General features: G+C 40.3%; 2 protein-coding genes across 7 annotated transcripts in view; both read right to left on the bottom strand.

Moving 5' to 3' along the window:
• The window catches only part of LOC122758041 (protein unc-13 homolog B-like), a 62,890-nt gene that overhangs the window by 19,479 nt on the left and 19,974 nt on the right, over positions 1–23,437 (bottom strand). For 3 of the 6 annotated variants that reach the window (XM_044011844.1, XM_044011845.1, XM_044011846.1), the window contains exons 10-20: positions 13,088–23,146; positions 11,878–12,165; positions 11,699–11,789; positions 5,847–5,896; positions 5,400–5,478; positions 5,107–5,112; positions 1,970–2,044; positions 1,030–1,249; positions 711–938; positions 468–609; positions 150–319 (exon numbers count right to left, since the gene is read on the bottom strand). In XM_044011844.1, the coding sequence (XP_043867779.1) occupies positions 150–319; positions 468–609; positions 711–938; positions 1,030–1,249; positions 1,970–2,044; positions 5,107–5,112; positions 5,400–5,478; positions 5,847–5,896; positions 11,699–11,789; positions 11,878–12,165; positions 13,088–23,146 (11,408 nt within the window). The other 3 variants (XM_044011847.1, XM_044011849.1, XM_044011850.1) reach the window with 2 other exon arrangements.
• LOC122758042 lies at positions 6,392–8,851 on the bottom strand. Its single transcript, XM_044011851.1, has 2 exons — positions 6,655–8,851; positions 6,392–6,481 (listed from the first exon to the last, which is right to left on the bottom strand). The coding sequence occupies exons 1-2, from the start codon at positions 8,849–8,851 to the stop codon at positions 6,405–6,407; spliced, it is 2,274 nt and encodes a 757-aa protein (XP_043867786.1). The 3' UTR covers positions 6,392–6,404.

The raw sequence follows: 23,437 nt of genomic DNA, 5'->3' as shown, positions 1-23,437 counted from the left end.
AAGACTGGAGTTGACTTTGCTCGACCTGTTTACACCACTGTTCTTTAACATGGCGTTAATTCAAAAGCTCTATATTTTCTCAGGTGGTGCTTTGACTAAAACGTTTGAGAACTACTGATCTAAAAGACAAACAAAAACAGCATACTGACCCAGGTTATACCAGACGTCCATTTCGCCACTCAGCGTTCGAACTTCGATAATACTCTGGCCGAGGAAATCGTCCGATTCCCTCTTGAGACGCTGCTTCACCCTCGACTTAATGTCGTCGTCCTCGTCCCACACGCGCACTTTTATCCGGTCGGAGGAATTGTGACACTCGCTGATGAAAAAAAAGAAGTGAAAAAAGTTGTAAAATTGTAACTTTATGTGCTGTGAATAAAGAGAAAATAAGAATCTAAGGTGAATTCTTCTTAACTGGACTATTATCTGAGAAATATATCAGTGTTTAAACAGAAAAGTTGACTCACAAGTGGAACTTCTCCTCCCAAACAGGATTGAGGTTACCAAAGATGGTCTTGGTTCTCTTCTTGGTCTTGCCCACCTGGACGGTGACGTACGGATCACTGGATCCTGTTTTGTCCTTTGCTTGAAGTCCTTGTGCACAAACGACTTTTGAAACAAAAACACAAAACTTAAGCATTCCCATGGATTACAAGTTGTGCTGCAAAGACGGACGCTAACTCAGCTGTGGAGGTTTTGGTCGCACTCACCTGTGATGGTGATCTTGGCCGACCACTTCGAGGTGCCGTCCAGGACACTCTGTTTGATGGTCTTCATCTGCTGAGCGTGGATGGCTTTGCTGATGATAAACACTTCCCTGATGAGCTCAAAGATTTCTGGTTTGTTCCTCTCGCGGATCTTCATCCTGTCCTTCATGGCCATGATGATGTTCTGAGTCTTGTCTTCAGCTCCATGTTTGGAGCTCTTCTCTGCCGCACCTAAATTTAGAATCACACAAATTGGACGTTCCTCAGTTGTTGGAGTGAACAATATGAGCAAATATGTGGGTCAGTGTGGGGCAGTACTCACGCTGTAGACAGTCAGCGTTCAGCAGCTCTTGGCACTTCTCGTGGCACTTGACGCCGCACTCGGAGCAACGCATGCCTTGGCGGGCGATTCCCCACAGTAGCCCCTCGCACTCGTAGCAGTATGTGGGTGTCGTGGCAGTCCACACTTCAAAGTTGTGTGGTGTCGTGCAAGATATGGGGTAGATGAGAGCCTGCAGAGTCTTCTTGTACACGTGGCTTTTCTATTGAAGAGACAGTATAAGAGCATTTTAAGATAAAATGTTTTCTTTTGGAACTTGTACACACTCATTGGCCACTTCATAAGGTATTACAGTGCTTGTTGACGTAAATATCTAATTAGCCAATCATATGACAGTAACTCCATGCATTTAGGCATGTAGATATGGTCCGGGGAAGTTAAAAAAGAGTGTCAGAATTAGGAGAGGTCAATCTAATGGAAGCAAACATCCCTAGGGTTTATAGAGAATGGATTGAAAAAGAGAAAATATCCAGTGAGCAGCAGTTCTTTGGGTGAAAATACCTTGTTGATGCAAGAATTTGATGGAGAATGACCAGGCTGGTTCAAAATGTAGGAAGGTCAACAGTAATCTGAGGTTATTTTGAGAAGAAAGCTGCTGAATTTTGCCAAATATAAGAAAAAGTCACAAATATCTGGGTACAGCCAACATGATTTAAGAGTTTGATTCAGGATCTTAAACTTTTACCACTTAAGGACAGACTTAAAAATGCCTGCTTTTAAGATTAAGGAAGCTCCTCTTTATTTATAAGCTGCCACAGTTGTGCTTGTTTGCTTAATTTAGCATTTTTTAGGTCACATCATCTCCAACACACATGAAAAACTTTGACCATGGTCCAAAACTATAAAAGCTGTTAATTGAAATTCTACTTTTTATGTGATAATAAAGTGACCAGTGAACATAACTTAAAGGTCTCATACTCACCAGCTCCTCGTCCTTGATTGAGGACCGCGCGGCCATAGCAGACGCGATGCCCGCCTTCCTCGCTTGGACAAGGGACTGAACGAGATTTTACAGGGGAAAAAATTTTGTTACATTGGCATTTAAAACACACACATGCATGCTGTGCAACCCACAACCAAGCACACCCTTAAAATGTCTCTGAAGGAGTGAGAATGGTTAAAAGGGTGACTACAGTGGTTATAAGGAAGGTGAGTAGGGTTAATATACACACAAAGCTACAGTTGAGAATATATGTATATGTATATGGGCCATTCTACCGAATTCGTGCAAAGTCCAGAGTTGGAAACACATTTTCAAAAGTTGTTTTTTTCCAAAAACCTTGTCCATACATATATTGTACCATATGTCTATGGTACATATCTAGTAAAGGCGCAGTCAAATTTCATATATTAATGTCTGCCTGTTCTTGAAATGTTTTTCAACTCCTAAAATTTGTCACTACCGTAACACAGCAACACACTGCAATAAAAACCATTATATTAATCTGTTAATATTGTGTGTCCATACACCCTCTAAAGAATAATTTTAGTAATTTATTATGAAGGGTTTTACAACTAAATCAATTAAAATAATTTTTTTAACAAATTTACAAAGTTTATTTTCTAAGACTCATCAAAATTTAAATGCAATCTTTTTTGTAAAATGAATTACACTGATCATAGAGATCTCAGAGTTCATTAGTTATTACATTGAATGTATATTTAACCAATAGTTATCATAAAATGTTATTTAATGACTCAATTCTTATTTTATTTTACAAAACATTCAGTGTTACGGTAGTGACCGCACTGTTACGGTAGTGACTGCACTGTTTTGCTCATGACCACAGTATTTTGTTTGCAAGGTTGTATTATATCCCCTCAACCTTATTGCTTAATATTAACTCATAACCTGCCTTTTAATGTGAATTTTACAAACACAAATGTTATGTCTCTGATATGTGAACTTTAGATGTGGGTTGTCTGCAGTCGTGTTGAGAGCTGCCTGTGGGAGCTGCCTAGTGTTTCTCTGAGCATAGAAACGAAATTGTATTTTCTGAGCAACCTGCTTGTCAATGCGCTTCTTAATCCATGTTTCTCTTTATAATTGGCAGACTTGTATTTTTTTCTGCAAATTGTGCATGAGTGTGTTATGAAAAAGAAGGGTCTTTCTGCTATGCACAGGAACTCTGTGCTTCCATACTTCCTTCTGAGTTTTTGTTCTTGCGGAACATTTTGACTTCTCTGGCCTCACGCACAATCTATGGCACCGTTTTCTATATTTTTCTTTCTTCCATTCAAGTTTATTTTTCTGTGGTCACGCATTCCAACGTCTCTTATTAGTCTCACTAGAAGTGCGTGGAGTAACAGTCTCACTAGAAGTGCGTCGAGTAACAGTCTCACTAGAAGTGCGCGGAAGGTAAGGCAGCATGGGAGAAGGCGTGGCAGAGGGTGTGGGAGGTGGCGTGGAAGTTGTGCACAATCTCTCCATCTCTCTTTGACTTTTCACCAATAGCCTGTGATGTTGCTGTCTTTTTCGCCATGATCTTCTGACCTTCCTTTGCTCCCTGTCAGATAAATCACTGATAGATTTGATCTTTCCTCCTTTCTTTCGTTTCTAGTTTCGTTCTCTTTCCTTCTTTCCTTATCATATCAAACATTATTTAGCACTCTGAGATTCTTAATAATGAAATGTGCTTTACAAATCAAATATAATAACAATATTATTATTATTATTATTATGTTTTAAGAGTATAATGTAATAATAATGATGAAAAATCTCCTTAAATATGTGGAACATTACATGTTGTCACTACCATAATGATTATGTCACAACCGTAACGTTACAATTTGTTACGGTTGTGACATTTTTAGCTAATTCCTAGCATAACTCAAACATGCTAACAAGTAAATGGCTAGGAACAGATGTTTGAACAGTTGTACACACAACAAAACATAATATTTTGTTTTGAGCCCCCAAAAGTGTATTTACTTGCAGATAATACGTGTATGGTTGTGACAATTATTAATGTAACATGCTGATTTTCAGACTTTGGAACCCATTTACTTAAAAATTATGAGAGGTAATATCTCACCATGCAGCCATGAGGGACAGGGATGCAGTGTCATTTCTTGGTCAGAAATTCTGGGGTGTGACTAAAACTAGGCTCCACCCATGTGGTAAAACAACTCGTGTTACGGTTGTGACGTGAAAGTGTGGGACAGCATTTTTTAAAGCATGTTTTGTAATTTTAAAAAAACCTTCAAAATGAATCTAAATGTTTTACATTCTGTTTAAAAGAAACCAAACATATATTTTAAAATACACTATTGGAAAAAATGACAAAATTCTTTTAAGTATTATTTTCATGGATTGAAATTTAGGGCTTAGAGATTGGGACAACTACTTCCCAATAGAAAGTACCTAGGAAGGTAGCATAAATGATGATTTTGTATATATTTAGCTTAATTACTAAATAGTTACAGTCTTGTGTTTAACTAGATCATAACATCATCTTAGTAAATATTGAAGGTCTGAATTCTTAATTGTTTTGTTAAATAGTTTTTTTATTGTGGGACAGCAATTTGCACGAATTCGGTAGAATGGCCCATATACATATATATATATATATATATATATGCATATATATACACTCACACTGATAGATGTAAATATATATATATTTGCCTATTTTATTAAAAAAGGAGAGTACCACTAATCTACCAAACGGGTGACGTTAACAAGTCTAGGAAGAAAAATAATGTTAAATCAAGGTGAACAATATAAAGCATCTGCCAAAAATGGGGTTAGTAGTGAATTCAACCCGTGTATTTTTGTAATTAATTTGCCATGACACACAAGGTAAGGGAAAAAATACCAATTAAAAGAAATTGTGTTAAAAAATTAAAAAGATTGTGTATTTTAATAATATCAAGTAGTCCCATGGCTAAGAAGAGGGTGCATGCAAATGTTTATTTTGCATTGAATGAGAGAATCTCCAATCAAAGAGATCAGCATGCTACAGGCATTTAAGCTTGAGGACAACTACAGCTGAATTTGTCCTACTTGATATTTTAGTGGAAAAAAAGGGAGTGGCAGCTGGGTTCTACAGGACTTACCATAGCCTGACCAAGGAGAGTGAATGCATTCAAGAGAGGTGTGGGGAATAGTTTCGAGTTTAAGAAAGGAGGGAGGGAGAGAGAAATTAGAAGTCTGATTTCATATTTTTGTCTCCATTTGTTGATAACAATCTCATCCCGTTATGCAGCTCAAAAGGTCAAATAGTAAGTGTGACTTCTGTGGTGGTCACACAAATAGAAAGACATGAGGTCACAAAGAAAGATCCAAAACACACACAAGGTGACATGATGACGCACAGTACGTAGAGGAAAAAATAATGATTAGTACTGACCACGTCGCTGACCAAGGGGATGGGCTTCTTTTTACGCAGGTCTGGCATGCTGTCAATTCCATACAGACCAGAACCACCACTGTGCATGGACAAACATAATGTTAAAGGTTAGACTAGAATTCACTTTATAGATCCCACACTGTGGAAATTCACTTGTTACAGCAGCAAAGGGGTCAGAGGTAGAGAAGTGACATAATATATAAAATAATAAGGAATAATTAGAATGAGAAAATTCAAATGCAAAAGAAACAGAATGAGTGTATAATATGTATACATATGTGCCATTAACTACAAAAGTAAACAATAATGAGAAGTATTGCACATACTATAAAAATAAAGGATAACGTTAAATGTTATAGCGATTGCAGCTTATCCAGTTATTTAATAAAATCTCACAAAAGGGTGAAAAATAAAATAAAAATGTAAATATGAACTATATATACTTACCCTGGTTTGACCCAGGCCTGTCTAATATTATTGGGTTCTTCATCTCGAACCTAAAGAAGATATTAAAAATAAGAATTGAATGTGACAGTTTATAGAATTTGATGAACAGTGATAAACAAAAAAATCTGGTTTAGTTTCACCTCTCTGATGTTACAGAAAATGCAAAGTAAAATTCAAATACAATTAAAATGAACCTTGATGACCATCTTATTTGTCTAATTATTTTAGAGACACCCTCAATAACCAAGAACTATTTTATTTATCTATTTTATTAATTACTCTTTCATTATTGTCCATTCATGTGTCTTTAAAAGTAATGATTCTTCTGGGACTGTCTTCTTGTATAAAATTAGGAAAATACAAAGCATATAAATAAAAATTAGAACCAGAAAGCCAAGTGGAGAGTCATACTCTAATGGTGCAACACATTCAACCATACAATAACATTGCACTGCAATTTACAAAAAGATTAGGTAACATTTTTCAAATAAATTATGTGAAGTGCTTTGACAAATGACAAACACAACAAAAAATGGGGTAAAAAAATCAACCAACAAATCAAAAGAACAAAGGAAAGAGGCTTGAATGTGGAGCCAACATTAGATGAATAACCTGATTATCTTCTTTCCATAACTCTGCAAAGATAAAAAAAAATTACAGAATTATTAGAAATGCTGTGATTTGAAAAGCAACAAAAATACCAGATAATATCAACTAAGTTGATATTAAAATCAATAAAGTCAAATCTAATCCAATCTAATAAATTTCAAATTCATACATTTCTACAGAGAAACTAAAAAAAAAATACCTGGAAAAAACTCATCCTGAGATTGGGATCCCTGAGACCCTTGGGAACCATGGGATCCTTGGGAACCATGAGCAGATTTGGACAGTCTGTGACGGCTTTGCCTCTTTTCTTTCAGAATGCGTTGGAAATTAGCGATTCGCTCTTTGTGACTGGCATTAGTAGGCTTTACTTCATCAGTCTGGTCCAGAACATGGTTTTCACTGATGGGACTTAACCACAACTCATCTGTGCTGAGCACTGAAACCATTGGACTCCCGCCTTGCTTTGGTGGGCAGTGGTCTGGTGTTTGGTCAACGCTGGACAGTTCCCCATCCGTTGGACGTTCTTCACTATTCTGTGGAGTTTCAACAGAGTGATTACGAGCGGGGATGCGGGGGGAGCTGCTTGTTTGTCGGGGGGATGCTAGAAGATTTGATGAACGGTTTTCTGGGACCTCCACACAATCCACATGGACTGGAGCCTCACTGTCCTTCTTCGGAGTATGCTGATCAATGTTTTGTGATTGATCAATGTCTCCTCCTGTATAATCCATACTGCTCTGCATCTCCTTAGGTTCACTAGTTTGCCTGACAGGATGCGGAGATGCGTCTGACCCATTTCCATCTTTCTCATCTTCAATGTCTGACCCTTCTAACTTTTTTAATGCTCCTTTGAAAGCTGACTGGAAAGTGAGTACAGCCTTGCTAAAAGTGGTCACATCAAAACCTATATTAGGGCTCCTGGGAATACTCTCTGAGTCAATTTCAGAAGATGTCTGGGACAAAGTTTCTCCTTCATCTCCTCTGGAGATGCTGGGTTCTGTCCACTCCTTGTCCAAACTCTCGACAGACCCTAAATCAAGAGTGTTACCAGATGATGGATCATCACAGTCTGTCAAAAGCACAGTGGAACAGCTCAGGCTCCTTGAGGGCAGACTGTCCAGTTCATTTGCACAGGCATCCATAGTGTGGTAACCTGAACTGTACGAGTATGGATAGTTTGAAGGATAATTGCAGTCCAGGTTTGCTTCCTCCAGTCCTGTTTGTAGTCTGGGGGATCTCCAGTCCATCGTACTGGGGGAACCGGATTGAGAGTTAGGATGGAGTCCAAACAGCAATGAGAGATGCTCAGAGCTTTGTGACAAGTTGCCTGGTGTACTCTGCATGTCCTCTGTGTCCCAAACACGTAGACTATTGTCAAGCTCTTCTCCACTGATATCTGCACAAGAGCAGATGTCCTCCTCACTCCATGTACCTTCTCTACTTTGACTGTGTGGTATTTCAGCTGGAGGCCATCTGTCATACTCCGTGTCACCAGAAAGAAAGCCTCCTTCTGGACAACTGGAACTGTGACAAGATGACAAAGAACTGGTACTTCGGTAGTCATGGCCACAGTGAAGCTCCAGATAGCAAAGATCAGGGCTTGTAGTTGCTTGCATTTTCATGTTTGAACTCTTCTCTTGCTTTTCTTGGTCAGTTTGCTGGTTTGACCGACTGACAGCAACTCCATCAATGTGCCATTGTGTGGATGTTATCTGAGAAGTTGCACATCCTAAGTCTGTTCTGCAATCTTTACGATCCAAAACTGGACTAGGATCTCCACAATAAGGTGATGTGATGGCATTCTGTCTACCCAGGCTTCCACGTCTGACTCGAGGTGTTTGAGAAACTGGACTAGGATGAGGTGATGCTGAAGCCCCAGAGTACAGCTCACCTATTTCACTGAGCACTGCATCAACACAGCAAGACACTTCATCCACAGAGCCTCGCACAGAAGTTAGATACAGCCTCAGGTCAGAAATTTCCTCCTGGATCTTGTTGATGCCCTTGAGCTCTTTTAGGATATGTTCCACTAAGTTACTAGAGCCTTGTCCTGCTTCATCTCGCTCTGTAACCACTTTCTCTTCTTTATTTTTGGTTCTTTCAGTGAGCCTGGGGATGGTGTCACTCATAACCATAATTCCATCCTGGTGGTCAGAACTGCTGCTTTCTTTCGAACGGATGATGTCCCCTTCATTGCAGGTAGAACATTCTGATGACCTGTCATGATGGGATGTATCCTCTGCCCCTTGTTGGCAATTCTGCAGCATTCTGTGTGGGCTTTGCCCCACAATGGGGCTATGTGACATCTGCTGATGTGGCTCTCGCTTTGGCGACAAAGGGCCCAATTCTGATGTGTAGGATTCATCATGACCACTGAGGTGTCCTCTGGTGAACATCCCTGAGAAATGTCACTCTTGTTTATTTGGACAATGGACAAACCACTGCCTCAGTAACGCCACCTTAGAGTGGTAGAGCAAAAGTTGGGATTTTAAACTTCAAATGTCTTTATTTTACTTTACAAAATGGTGCAGAATTTAAATAAAGTCACTACACTGTGAATGACAACAGTTTTCTGTACAATACAGTCGTTTGATAGACAGCACTGCTATTTTACTGACCTCCTAGTCAAGAGTGGCAACTTGCAGAATGAGCGCCATGCAGCTGCTCAGATCTCTGTAATTAGGATGCTTCAGAAAGACAGCACAGTAATTAGATGACAGGTCAATTCTCTCCTCTATGGCTATATCATTCTTTCAGACCCAGACCAGCTGCACAGCCTGATGGCTCTGACCCATGACTTACAGTCTGAACATTACAGGGTGTACTGAGAAGCCAAAAATGTGCAAGATAAATCCGACAGAAGTGTGCAATCTTGCAAACAAAACAAAGCTCCCTCTTATGCTCCGCTCACTCAATCATAATAAATAATAGTCACAGTTCAGTGACCACTGAGAGGGGATTTGGACAATATTAAGATAATAGTGTCAGTCTCAAGGACAAATCCTATAAAGCTCAGACATAGACAGGTAAGAATAATAATAATGCCGCCTTAAACTGGACACAGTTCATTATGATAATTTAACGTATTACACTAATGCTTAAATCAATGTAATTTCCATCACATAGTTCAACATTACAAACCAAATGATGTTCAAATCAGATCACACACTTGTGATAACCAGTGGCTGTTTTCATGTTCCACTGTATGTGCACTCTAATAGTCAGTGATTTATTAGGTAAGTGTCCAGGATAAAGAAAGGTTGATGGGACTGCTTGGGGGTCAAGCCATTTTTCAAGTGACTCATGGTAACAGCATATAGTAATCTATTTTCTTTTATCACTAAATGCTCTGTAGCCTGGATTTTGAAGTTTACAAAGTCTTTGAAAAAGAACAAACATAGCATATATCTCACATAATGAGTATTAACATTTAATCTGTTTCAAGTCTGCACAAACTAAAGACTGAATAGAATGAAGGATAAAGATAAAACCTCACCTCTCAGGACGGACTATAAGATTAAAAATCCTGATAATTATAATAAAGAACAATTTGCAGATATCATCTCTCAAGATGATTTAAATCCACAGAGATCATCCATTAGGGAGACTTGATGTTTTTTGCAAAAAAATAAATCCTTGACTGTGTCACTGACAGCCTTGCTCAACCTCAGCCAGAACTTTGCTCACCGACGTCGACACAGAAAAGCTGAATCCTTCATTTCTGCAGCAGTGGCAAACCTCAATCTCGAGGCAGTTCACCCTCAGTTAAGTAGCCATCTGTAGATCCCTCCCACCTTTTTCCATGCTCTTTCTTCTCTCTCTCGCGCTCTCTCTCTCCCCGCGCGTCCTCTGGTGATGTATTCCAGCAGCACAAAACTTGGCTGCAGAATTCTCACGTCTAATTTGCACTTGTTTTCTGGTTTCCACGTCTGCCTGATGCTGAAATTTCGCAACATTACACTCTTAATTTGAAAAACTGTTTGCCAGAGTGTAATCCCACATAATCAACACAGTTTTTCCTGCACTCAATCAGTGGTGTCACTGTGCTCTTTTACCAACCTGATGAAAACATGTAAGATAATGCTTCCTGACATCGTCAAACTAGTTTTTTTTTTTTTTATTATTGTTTTGATTAAGAGACCCCTACTGGCAGAAATTACATAGTTTATTTAATTGATAGTGAAATGATTCTAGCAGTATGGATCCACTGCCAAAGAAACGAAGAACACATTTCATCTGCTAACAAGAGGATGTTCTCCAGTGTCCGGTTTACCATTGTTATTATGCTGGTTACTCAGACACTGCTTGATGGATTAACAACCCATTCTAATTCATTAAAGTCGTTCAAGCATTCGCCTCATGTCCTAAGTGTTTCCCCAAGTCCTGTAATAAATGGCAGTTAGACAGCTTCCAGCTCCGTATTTATACTCATGTCTTCAGTCAGGCATCATTTAAAAGGACACGTTCGTCTCTCAACCAGTCCATGAAAACCAATCATTATAATGGAGGCAAGTGATAGTGACCAGAGCTCCTCCTTTACTGCCACACAATGAGGAAAATAATAAGAGGGGAGGAACTCCACTTAGTTGAGATGTTTTCATTATGAACACCCTGGAATAATGTGTGCTCGATACACATCATCCAGAAATGGTTATAGACTCTGGTTTTTGTATGGTGACACATGACCTTTGGTCAATGACAATGATAAAAGGACTGCCAAAGCCTTTCCTACATTTAGACTGGATTTACAGACAAACAACTGTCTAAACCTTTCATTTTCCTCTGAAAAAAAGTGTAGGTGCTTTAAATACTCGGGAAAATACAAAAGCATTGAATGTATGTATTTTGATTCAATACCTGATGTAATTCACTCGGGGCATTTATCAGACATGTTTGCCTTGTATGTGGATTAGTTAACTATTATTTTTATTATAATTATTATTGTTATTATTATTTTTGTTGTTGTTATTATTATTAATGTCTTACCTCGTTGAAAAAATGCTTGGTGTAAGAAAAAAGCTCAATGTGTTTCACTGATACGAAGATTTAATAACCATGAATATACAGGTGGGTATTGGTGTAGATTCAAAAATTGCAGTAAGAACAATTATAATATATTTTAGTGCATCTTCTTAAACAAACAGAGAGGTTCAACTCAACCATTTAAAAAAAAATAGCATGATATGATGTGATATAATTCTAGTACTAGTACAACAGAGTATAAACAGAGAAGCAGTTCCTACCTCGCGAAGCTGAACCCTGACTTTATTGATGGCCTTCAACCAACGAACTCTGGACGGAGAAAACGGTAATGGTGGTCCATCGTCATGGAACCTATGTAACATAACATGAATGTACAAGTTAATTGGCAGAAAGAGATGAAGAGAAATTCTCAATTCTTAAAAAAAAATATCTGTTGTACCTTAGGAGTTTAGAGGATCCTCTCTCTGATGGGGTGTCATTTTTCAGGCTATGTCCCATTTCTGGAGAGAGTCTATGTATCTCCTGCTCACCAGCCGCAGAGTGACCATTGGTGTGTCCGTTTGTGCGTGGCTGTCCATTGGTGGAGGGGTGAAAGCCGGTGCTATGGTAGGAATGAAATGACTCCTCCACCTCTGAGCCTCCGGTACTCTCTTGTCCAGCCTCACTGAGCTGGGAACTGATCTGGCTCAGGTTTCCCGACGACCCAAAACGACTACTTTCCACTGGACTACAATAGCAAGAGAGGAGTGAGGAGAAATATTAATTTTTTTGGATCAGAAGAGGGTGAAAATTAATTTTCTGTGGTTTGCATTCACACTGAGATAAGTGAGGGTTGTTACATAAAACATTTTTTATTAAAAAAAATTTGTGAAGTACAGAGTAAAAGATTTTCTGGAATATAACAAACCCCACTCATCAACACTGTTTAGAAAAGTTCTACTGTACTGTAATCAATATCCTCTCTAAAGGAACGACAAACTAGCACTACATTATTGCCTCAGAATATAGCCAACCTTAGGGAGAGGCTGTTGCGTGTTGGAAAATAATTAAAATGTAAAATATTGGCACACAAATTTTTAAGATACGACACACTGATATTCCTGACTACATAAGTATTTCTGCATATTTTTATTGTCATTTACTGTCATGCTCTCTCTCTTTATCAGATGAAACACAATTTTTTTTATAATCACTAGTATAATAGTATGTATTAGTAAGATTGACATGGACAGTAACATATGCAGAATTGATCTGTGTGCATTATAGATGTATAAAAAGACAACACAAATAGGAATTCCTTCCTTAAACAAAATTGACATTATTTGTAATGTTGCAGACAGACTTTGTTAACTGACAATTTTTTTTCTTATTTTTTTGTCCAATTATGACCATGTTCTCCTGTTTGTAAAGTGTACAAAAGTGCAAATTTTGTTTTTTAAGTTTCATATGATTATATGGGAGATGCTAAACACAAAATTAAACACATCAAAGAGTACACAAACACAGACACATGTATGCTCAAGCTAAAAATTAAGTCAAACTGGTGAGGATGGATTGCAAAGCTGGACAGGGAATACACTTTTTTTTCCCAAAATGTCAATGCATCATAAATGGCAAGAGGTAAGACCATTTATTATGCTTTTACTAGCCTTTTTGCATTCAATAGATCCTTCTTGAACTGGTTGTCCAGCTGCACTCCAGAGGTAGAACCTGCAGAGGGGTTTGTTTCTACAAGTCTTTCCTTCTCCTTTGGGATGAGGGATGCTGAAGGATCTACTTCAGGGGAGGAGATGCACATTTGGGGGTTTGCTACACCATCTGTGGAACCTACCAATTCAGGTGTTGGGAAATCAGGTGTTGCAACCTTTTGTGCATGTGTCTGACTATTTGTTTTGGGTTGAGATATTATGACTGGAGTAGTCTGTTGCTTCGGTGGCTCTGCCTGCCAAGGAAAGCTTATCTTCGACCCAAATAATGAAATAGTTGGTGCCTCTTGTTTTCCAGCAACATTTTTGTCATCTTGAAACAGGCCCCCAGAAAGATTTTTTAACCCTGAAAATAGACCACTTCCTTCTTCTGTTTGAGGCATTGGTGGAGCATCTGAAGGAATTGCTGATGAAAATAGGGATCCAAGAGATTTTCCTGTTTCACTTGGTGCTGATATGAATCCAAACAGAGATTTGGTGGTCTGAGATTGTGGCTCTGTATCACTTGGCATTTGATTGGGCTCAGGTGCTGCATCTACTTGTTGGGAGTTGGATAGGGCTGATTTGTCACTTTCTTTGGAATCTCCTTTAATGATCTCAGGCTTCTCATGTATCAATTCTTCTCCAACAATTGACATTTTTCTTTCAGTCATATTTATCTGATGGGTGAGGTCACATGTAGGACTTGTAACAGCAGAACTTTCTGAACAACCTGTCTCCAATTCCACAACACCACTATTTGTTAGGCTGCCAAAATTTACTTGATCTTTGTCTTTTACAGATGAGATGACCATTTTGCTTGTACCAGAATCTGTAGGACATGGAGCTACTATAGGTGTTACAGTTTCATTGAAATTCAATGGCTGTACAGTGGTGCTTGCTGTTGGCTTGGGTTCAGCTGGGACTGTTTCAGATGACTTGGGCGATTGTCCCACACCTCCAAATAAAGATCCACCAATGCCACCAAGAATTGAAGCTCCAGTCGGTGATCCCGCAGTCTGAGCAGTAAGACCTCCAAACATTCCTCCAAGTAAAGAACCACTTGACTGAGCTGTTGCTGCAGATCCACCAAACATTCCGCCCAGTAATGATCCACCAGTCGGTGGTCCGACAGGCTTGGAAGTGAATCCTCCTCCAAAAAGCCCACCTAATCCTGAGCCACCTGTGACTGGGGATGTTGTTGGTGGACCAGACTGAGAAGCAGATCCTTTAAATAAACCTCCCAGTATGGATGCCCCTGTCTGTGGAGCTGTCTGGTTGCTAGATCCCCCCAAAATACCCCCTAATACTGATGTTCCAGTTTGACCAGTAGCAGCTTGGCGTGCTGTTCCTCCTAGTCCAAAAAGTGAGTTGTTTTGGTTTTGCTGAGGACCTTCATTTGAAGAAGATGTTGGTTTGAAAAAGGAGGACACAAAACCTGCAACTTTATCTGCTTGTGAGTCACTAACAGTTTTATCTGGCTCTGGATCTTTCTGTTGTACCTGGACCCCAAGACTTTTTGACTGAGTGGCTGGTGTTTCCTCTTCTATTGTAGATGGAATTGTATCTTGAGTTGATGAACCACTTGCAAGCTCCGGTCTTGCAATTTGTTGTGCTGGTGCACAGATTTCTTTTTGATGGATATCTTTTGATAATTCATTTGACTTGTCAGTAACTTGACATGTACTGTCTTCACTGACATTGCCATCAGTTTTTTCAAAGCTTGCCTCAACAAATTGGGGTGTCCCAGGTTTTACAGGTGCTTCTACTTGCTCTTCACTGTCGGTAACTTCAGATATTTTGGCACAGAGTGGTTCAGTTTTAATCTCATCATTACATTTCGATAGAACAGGTACACCTGCGGTAGTGTTGATAATATCCATATTTGATACTGTCTTGTCATCAGTAGTTGTTACTGTAGCCATTTGAGATGATGTTGCTGGTGGAGCAGACCCTCCAAACATTGAGAGCAAACCTTTGCCAGGTATCTCATTGGGATCTGAAGCTACTGGTAAATTTCCAGCCACTGGAGATGTGTTAGACTGTGCAGTGGCTGTTTGAGAATGTGATCCCCCTAGAATACCTCCCAAAATAGAGGTAGTATTTTGGGTTGTTGAAGTTTGGTTAGCCTTTCCAAATATTCCGCTCAAGGATCCACTATTCTGAGATGTTGCAGTTGAAGCTGCTGATCCTCCAAAAAACCCTCCCAAAACAGAACCCACTGTCTGTGATCCAGCTGCCTGGGGAGCAGATCCACCAAATAAGCCTCCCAGTAAAGATGTCCCTGTCTGAGTCGCAGAGCCTGCACTCTTAATGGTACTAGCCTGAGGTGCTGAACTTCCAAATAAACCACCTAGTAATGAACCTCCTGTTTGAGAGGCAGGTGTTTGGGGTAATGAGCCACCAAACATTGACCCTAATATAGAACTTCCAGGCTGTGGAGAGGGCTGGGTGGCAGAACTTATAAATGCAGAGAACAATCCTTTGTCTGGCATGTCCTTGGGTGAAGACCCTGGCTCACTGGGAATAGAATCTCTCTCTTTAGCACTAGACTCTGTGGTGGGCCCTGAAAACAATGAAAGTAAACCATTCCCTGGACCATCAGACAACAGAACAGAAGCTGTCGGCACATTAATGGGAGGAGAATCATGAGGTGCACTTTCAAGGCTTGTTACTTTTTGCATAGTTACGCCATCTGAAATTGGTTCCTTAGATACAATGTCAATTTCTTTAATTGTGGCATTTACAGTACTATCTGTGGATTCTTTAGTTTCTAAATTGCTACTTGAGAAGTCACTTAAAATTTGACTGGTTGTTGCTGACACTGCAACCTGGTTAATAGAAACCGATGGCACTTGGGAAACACCTTCTTGCAAATTAAGAGTTGATGGCTCATTGGTAGCTTTAACAACAGCAGATGAGGAATTAGAAGGTTGCTGTGCAGGATTCATCACATCACTAAAAACGGAGAATATACTCTTGACAGATTCTTTGGGTGGTGCAGTCCCTGGCATAGAAGATATGTTTGTTCCACCAGTTCCTGTTGTTTGAGAGGTACTGGGACTGCCAAACATAGAAAACAAAACTTTTCTTGGGCTTTCAGTGGAGTCAGATAAACCACCCAACATTCCCCCAAGAACAGAGGTAGCTGATTGCCCTTGTGTTTGAGACTGTGCTTGTGGTTTAGGTTGTGTCTGAGGTTCACCTTGTTGGGGCTGTGGTTGGGACACTCTTTGTTGCGATGATGTGGCTGGTTGCTGAGGCTGTGAAGGAGTTGGTTCACTAAACATTGATAAAAGTCCCTTCATTGGACTCTCTGTCGAAGATGATGACCCAGACAAGATTCCCCCTAGAATAGATCCTGGTTGGGCTGAAGACTGTTGGGTGCCAGAACCACCAAACATAGAAAGAAATCCTGTGGACGGGGACTCCTTTGGAGGAACAGTTCCTTGCTGATTTGTCTCAGCAGTTGACTTATTTTGAGGTGATGATTGCAAAGGACCTGATCCTCCAAACATTGTTAATAAACTTTTACCAAATGATTCCTGTTGAGGAGGTTGCGAAGCTCCACCAGGAGGATGAGGTTGAGACAAAGACCCAGTTTTATTTGCAGATTGAGGAGGATTTGGTCCACTAAACAATGATAATAGACTCTTTCCCAGTGATTCCTCCTGTGGAGCTGTAACCGGTGTAGGTATTTGAGGTGTGGGTCCAGACTGGTCAGCTGCTATTGAACCTGTCAGCATTTCTCCAATTGAAATCCCAAATAGTCCACCAGATGGTTTACTTCCTGCTTCTTCTTTTGATTTCTCTTTTGGTGGCAATGTTGTCAAAGCAGGGCCTGGAGAAGAACTGGGGAGAAATACCCCTGCAACATTTTTGCTGGGGGGGTGAGTCTGTGGCCGAGAGGTACCATTTGGATCCAATGTTTGCTGTATTTGTAAATCCTTAGATTTAGATGCTGATGTCAGGAAACTCTCTGTAACACTACATTTCATTTGCTGTTTTTGTGGTGGAGGGGACTCAGCGCTAAACAGGCTGCTAATTGAGCCAAACAGATTTGACACTCCTGTGGTCTCTTTATTTGTGGTAGCACTGCCTGGCAAGGAAGCAGTGCTGCCAGTTTTGTTTTGCTGATTGGGAGGTGTGTGAGATAGTTTGAGGGGATCTGGCTTTGTTTCCTCTATACCTACTGTAGATTTCAGGAAGTTCATGAAGCTTGCCTGTGGTTGTTCAGAGGGTTTATCCAATGGGATATCCCCCAGTTTATTAGTTGTGGGCTGTCCAGGTGGTTGAGATTTAATAAAAGATTCTTTTGACCCTGAAGACACTGTGACAGTGGGTTGAATTGGTGGGGATGATTGTTGTACCATGGTACTCTGACGAGAAAGTCTAGGTTTTTGTGAAGTTGTATGTGAATTAATTGAGAGGGGAGTTACTTGAGCAGTAGTTGGTAGTGTGGGCAAGTTTCTTCTCTGTATGGTAGCTGGACTCTGTATTTCTTCTTTAACACTCTTGGGCTGAGTCACAGCAGCAGTAGATTCTTCTTTGACAATCTTTGACTTCAAACTTTGAAAACCTGATGACAAAATATTCTTATAATGTTTATCAGTAGCTGGATCATTGGATGACGTATTAGTTTTGTCCAATTCCACCTCTGATGTTTTGCCCAGAAAAGAGGACATGAGGGAGGATGTTTTTCTGACTTGACGATTTGGCTGCTCTTGTCCTGGTGATACTCTCATTCTCCATTCTTCCTCTGATATATCATCTGCATGCTTCACTACAACCCCATGGGATGAACGTCGCCTTTGGTTTGGCTCGTAACATTTATAAAGTAGTTGCTGATTAGAATTTTCAAGGGGAGAATAGCTCATGGAAACAGCAACCTTTTGAGCAAGGAATGACTTAATTTCCTGGTTGTTCCAACAAGGACCAACACGGTCCTTCCTATGACAAGAAAGGTCAATAACACCTTTGCACTGGTCATCGTAGACAGTAGATTGTTTCTGATCCATTCTGACTTTGTTTAAAGAGTAAGATGTGAAATCTAATTCTTGTTGCCCTTGTGACAGAAAAGAATTTTCAAACATCTGAGAGAACTGCTCAAGATTTAAATTCATTATCTGATTTCCTTTTCGATAGGCAGCAGATAAATCTAAGGGGGCATTGAGAAGAAGAGAACCACTCTGATCTTGACCGGGTAGCCAAAGAAGTTCATCCTCATTGTAAAGTGGAATTTTAAAGCCACAGACTAAAACCATTTCATTGTGCAGCCAAGCACTGGGACAGCTATCTAGTTTCTGTGTTTTTCCACAATACTCGCCTTCAGGGGCACATGCATACACATTTTCACCTGTTGTATCTGTAAGTAAGGCATAAATGTATTCATGATCTGTGTACACAAAGTAGCCACAGTCACCATCGTCTGCTGGCCACCACATTCCCTGCTCCAAAAGTGAAAGCCACTGTTGATACCACTCAGTGTCTTCAAGATATAATGACTCTTCTGTCTCAGAAATGGCACTAGGATGACAGCCTGAATCTACTGGTCGATCTAAATTTAATGGACTCTCATGAATCGTGCCATCAGCATGAAAAGTCTGCAAGACTGCATTATCTATTCCATGTTGCCAGTTTGCTGAATAAGATAAGCTTGGTGCAGTCTCTTCATAATAGCCTTCATGATATGAAACCCCATTCAAGCTGCAAGTGCTACCATAATTACATAACTGAACTTTCCCAAACTTGTCAGCACTCTGTTGTTTAGTAGATAAGTTCAGCACACCCTCCTCACTGGGAAAACATTGTACATTTTTTAAGTCTACATTATTACTCCATACTTTCTCCTGGGGATACAAATCACCACTCCTGTGATCATCTAATTCATAAGGACCAACACACCCTTGCCATGGTGCAGGGGAGTTATTTGGTTGAGAGATATGTGAAGAGCTGCCATGAAGAACAGATGCCTGTAATGACTCACTGCTCTGTTTATAACCTTGATCTTGTCCTTGAAACTGATAATTCAATGACTCATTCTGAAACTGCTGCCACAGAGCACTTTCACGGATCCATTGGTTTTCATCATAAGAAAGACTTTCATAGGGGGACAACTGACCCTGGCAAAGAATTTGCCTTGTAGCTCCATACAAAGATGGAGTACTTCCTCCCACAAATGGCTGCATGTTCTTGATTGGAGAAACTGAACGGCTTTGTAAAATTGATTGAATATTTCCTGTACTGTAAGCCATTGTGTGACCTGACTGAAGTGAGCCAGGATAATATAACTGAGATAAATTACCTGTGCTAATTGAGGAATATGATGCCTGACTCTGATGAGATTTTGCAAAAGTAGCTGATGTTCTTAAGTCTAAACTCTCAGTATCAATTGAGACAGGTGGACTGATTAAAGCATGTCTGCTCCGTCCTGGATTGGGAGAGCCGGGAATTGTCCTTTGACCGCTATCCTTTCCAAAAGCTGGGGTAGTTCTTTGTAACATGCCTAGATCTGTGGACGTCATTGATAGTGTCTGTTGTTCTTTGATTTTATCCACAGTTTCAGTTTGTTTATGAATTAAAGAGTCCTCAGTTACATTTTTGCTGAATAGTCCAGGTAAAAACCTATGTTGGGCAGTTTGTGGAGTTCTATTCCCTTTCTCCCCATGTTGGTCTGAAGATTGTTGCGTTGTATCAGTGTGCAACTTTGTTTGCTGTGGGGCGTTTGTTGTGATTGAATAATTGTGGGCTTTTGGATGCAGTGGTTGTGCAGTTGATGTTTGACAGGTTGTGTCAGTGTTTTCAGGTGATTTTTTTAACTTGTTGAACAATCCTAAGAGCACTCCGGGTTGATTTTCAGTCTCTGGCTGATTGTGAGCAGTCTGGGTTTGAGACAGTGTGATTTGCTTTTGTGTCTCATGTATGATTCCCGGCTGTGGCTGAGGAGTCATATTTTCTGAGGAGGATTTGAATAATCCAGAAATTAAACCACTTGCTCGAGTAACATTTTGTGCTGAGGTATTTTGTTGTGTTTGATCATGATGGGACACTGGGACATTTATTGCCTTTGTCTGTTCTTGGCTGGGTTGTCTTGGTGTAATCCCATGCTGAGCTGATGTGTGTTGTTTGGCATTGATGTTGTCTGCAGAAGCAAATTTAAAAAGTCCAGATAAAAGACCACCTTGTTGTGATTGTGACTGCTGGAGTGGAACAGTATGTTGTCGAGTAAAACCTGGTTTACTTGTGTCCTGCTGGACAACTTGCTGACTTGATGGCCTGTTGTTGATATGAAGCCCTTTGTCTGAACCTTGAGTATTCTGTTGTTGGAAAACCTGTTGAGTTTGAATATTTTGGCTGCCTGAAACATTCTCAGAGGACGTAAATTTCAGCAATCCAGATAACAGTCCCTTTTGAGGTTGTGTTTGTGGAGGGTCGTTTAAAACCTGCTGCTGATCACCATAACTGCTGTGAATGTCCCTCTGTTTTTCAGCTTCAGATAACTCTGTGTTGGGTGGTATATTTTCTGTTGATGAAAACCTCAATAGCCCCGAGAGTAGACCCCCCTTTGGAGGAGCTGAAGAGGTTTGTGGTTGGGGAGAGTGATGAGGATGCTGCACGGGATTATTGCCACTGGGGGGTTGATTATCATAGGAAGCCTGCTGTGGCAAACTGCTCGATATGTCACTAGTGGAGCCAAACTTAAGCAGTCCAGATAGCAGTCCTCCTTGTTTTGGTTGATTAGAACACATATGAGAGACATTCTCAGTAGAGCTTCCTTTAATAAGACCTGTCAAAAAACTTTGCGATTCAGGCTGATTGGGAGCTTGATGCTGCAGTTCATGAGTAGATGCTATTGATATTTGATTTGATGAATGTTGTTGTTGTTGTGAGCCAGTTGATGCTTTGCGCTCCTGAGATTGCTGATTAGTGGAAAAATTCTGGTTTGAAGCAGGGGAGGCAGATGTAGTGTTAAATATGCTGGAAAACCATCCCTTCTCAGTGCTCTCCTGGGGCACAGAAGAATTCTGTGTGATGTTTTTTGGACTGGACTCATGATATGGTTGCACAGGTTTCTGTGTGTTCATGGAGGCACTAAGATCATCACTTGATGCAAATTTTAAAAAACTGGAGAAAATGCCTCCTTCTGATTTGAGGGGTTGCTGAGTGGAGACATTTTCAGAGGATACGAAAGGGAGTTTAGGCTTATTAGTCAATGATGGGTTCTCTACTGGTTTTTGTTGACCGAGATCCTCTGTTGATCTAAATGCAGGATAAACAGCAACAGGTGGAGCCCCCTGCGATGGAAGAGGAGCAGCAGATGTGATCAGTGAACTCAGAGACTTCCTTAACGGACTAAAGAACCCAATGTTTGAGGATTGTGTTTTGTTATTAGGCCCCACTGGCCCTGGAGCAAGTACCTTGTCTTGATTGTTTATCATTGAATTTTGTCCCGAGGGTTTCTCTTGAGAAGAACTTCTTGATTTTTCAAATTTCTTATCTCGGTCTTCCATCACTGACTGTCTACTTTGATGGAGATATTTTCCGTCCAATTGTGCATGACCTTGAGAGTGTGTGGTTTCTGATTCATTTTTGTTTTCAGATGGGTTCCCATCTACCCCTGCTGAAAAAAGTTTTAAAGGATTCAATTTCCCCAAAACTGAGTTTCCTAAAGCATTTTCAGGTTTGCTTACATAGTCAGTCTCACTTCCTTTTGTACTTTTCTGTGTCTCACTGAATATGGGGGCTTTTATTGATTCATGCCTGTGATCGTTACCATCACATGGTAGCAGAGAAGACACGGAAATTAAAGACTTTTCGGGAGACGTTTCTACTGGAGAAACAACAGCTACAGGAGTGGGGTTATTTGATTTAGGGATAAAGGATAAGAACTTTGTCAGCCCAAATTGTGAGGATTGTGCTGATGGTGCCTGTGGGACTTCCTGTTTGGGACTTCCCCCTACTCTGTCAGTGAGAGAACTAAATAATGAGCTCATGGCATGTTTTACACCTGAGCCACCCTGGTCAGCAGAAGTCTGTGACAGCATTGGTTCTCTTGGATCCTTGGATGAAGTAGTTTGGTCCTCTCCAAAAGAATCAGTTCTGTTGCTACCTTGTGAAGATAGCCTAGATTTGGTTGATTTAGGAAGGGAGCCGTACTTGCTAATTTCCTCCTCTTTTTCTGCAAGGTATTCTGAAACAGTCTCAACAAGACACTGGAGTTCATCCATTGCATCTACATATTCATCACTAGGTTCTTCAACAGGAGAGAGCATGGCCTCTGGAGTCCATCCCCCAATTTTAGTTTTTCCACACTTCTTATCGCGAAGACCCTGAGAATTTTCTATGTGACCCTCATAGGAGAAAGAATACCCATCTCTGTAATGTCTTCCATTTTCAGAGTCTTCTACAAAATCAATGTTATCAATATCATCCTCTGCTCCTATGGAGAAATGCACATCTTCAGAACTCGCTTGATCACAATGAAACCGTGCTCTCATTCTGGCATCTTGTTCTTTTTTGTAGTTCTCCAAAGTGTGGTCCAGCTCATTCTTAGCCCACATCCTTGTCTTGTAGAGAAGTTCATTCTTGTGTGGCCGGAAGCATGACGTCAAACGCTCCTCCTCCTCCTGCATCTCTGTGACCTGCTGCATGAACACCTCCCCTCTCTTCTCTCGCAGAAGTGCAAGGTCAGAGGGAAAAGCTCCTTCTCTCATTTTGTCTGTCTCTGTATTGAGCAGCCTTCCTGGGTTCTTTAGTGTTTTCTTTCGCCGTCGATCAATTGTGTCATAGGCCTCAGGGTAGGTGGCAGGCAGAGAACCATAGCGTTTGACATTTTGATGGTTAGAAATGTGTGATAACTCTGGGTAGGATGGTCCCATTCGAAGAAGAACATTGTCTTCCTCATCATCTAGGAAGTCACTCAGCTGAGGCTTGCTCTGGCATTTGTATTTGTATTCCCAGTCTTCTACTCCCATGCCTGAATCTACAGGTATAATCCTGACCCTTCCTTTCTGGTTTAACGATCTTATTCAGAATAAAAAAATATATTTAAAAAGGATGGGGAAAGGATAAAAGGAAAAGGGAAGAAAAGCAAACAAAAGAAAAATGCAAACAAAAAACAAGTTAAGTAGCACAGTAAATGGAGAACAGTTTCATGCATCTATTGAAAGAAAGAAAAAAGACGAAAAAGAAAGAAAGAGCATACACAAACACACTACACAACTGTGTTCACTGTAAATCTAAAAGTAAATGTATTTTTTGATTAAATTAATCAAAAGAGTGGAACTTTTTCAATTAACACTCAGTACATTAGCA

Source organism: Solea senegalensis, linkage group LG21 (assembly GCF_019176455.1).
Source record: "Solea senegalensis isolate Sse05_10M linkage group LG21, IFAPA_SoseM_1, whole genome shotgun sequence".
Taxonomy (NCBI): Eukaryota; Metazoa; Chordata; class Actinopteri; order Pleuronectiformes; family Soleidae; genus Solea; species Solea senegalensis.
This window is presented reverse-complemented; position numbering and strand designations above follow the sequence as displayed.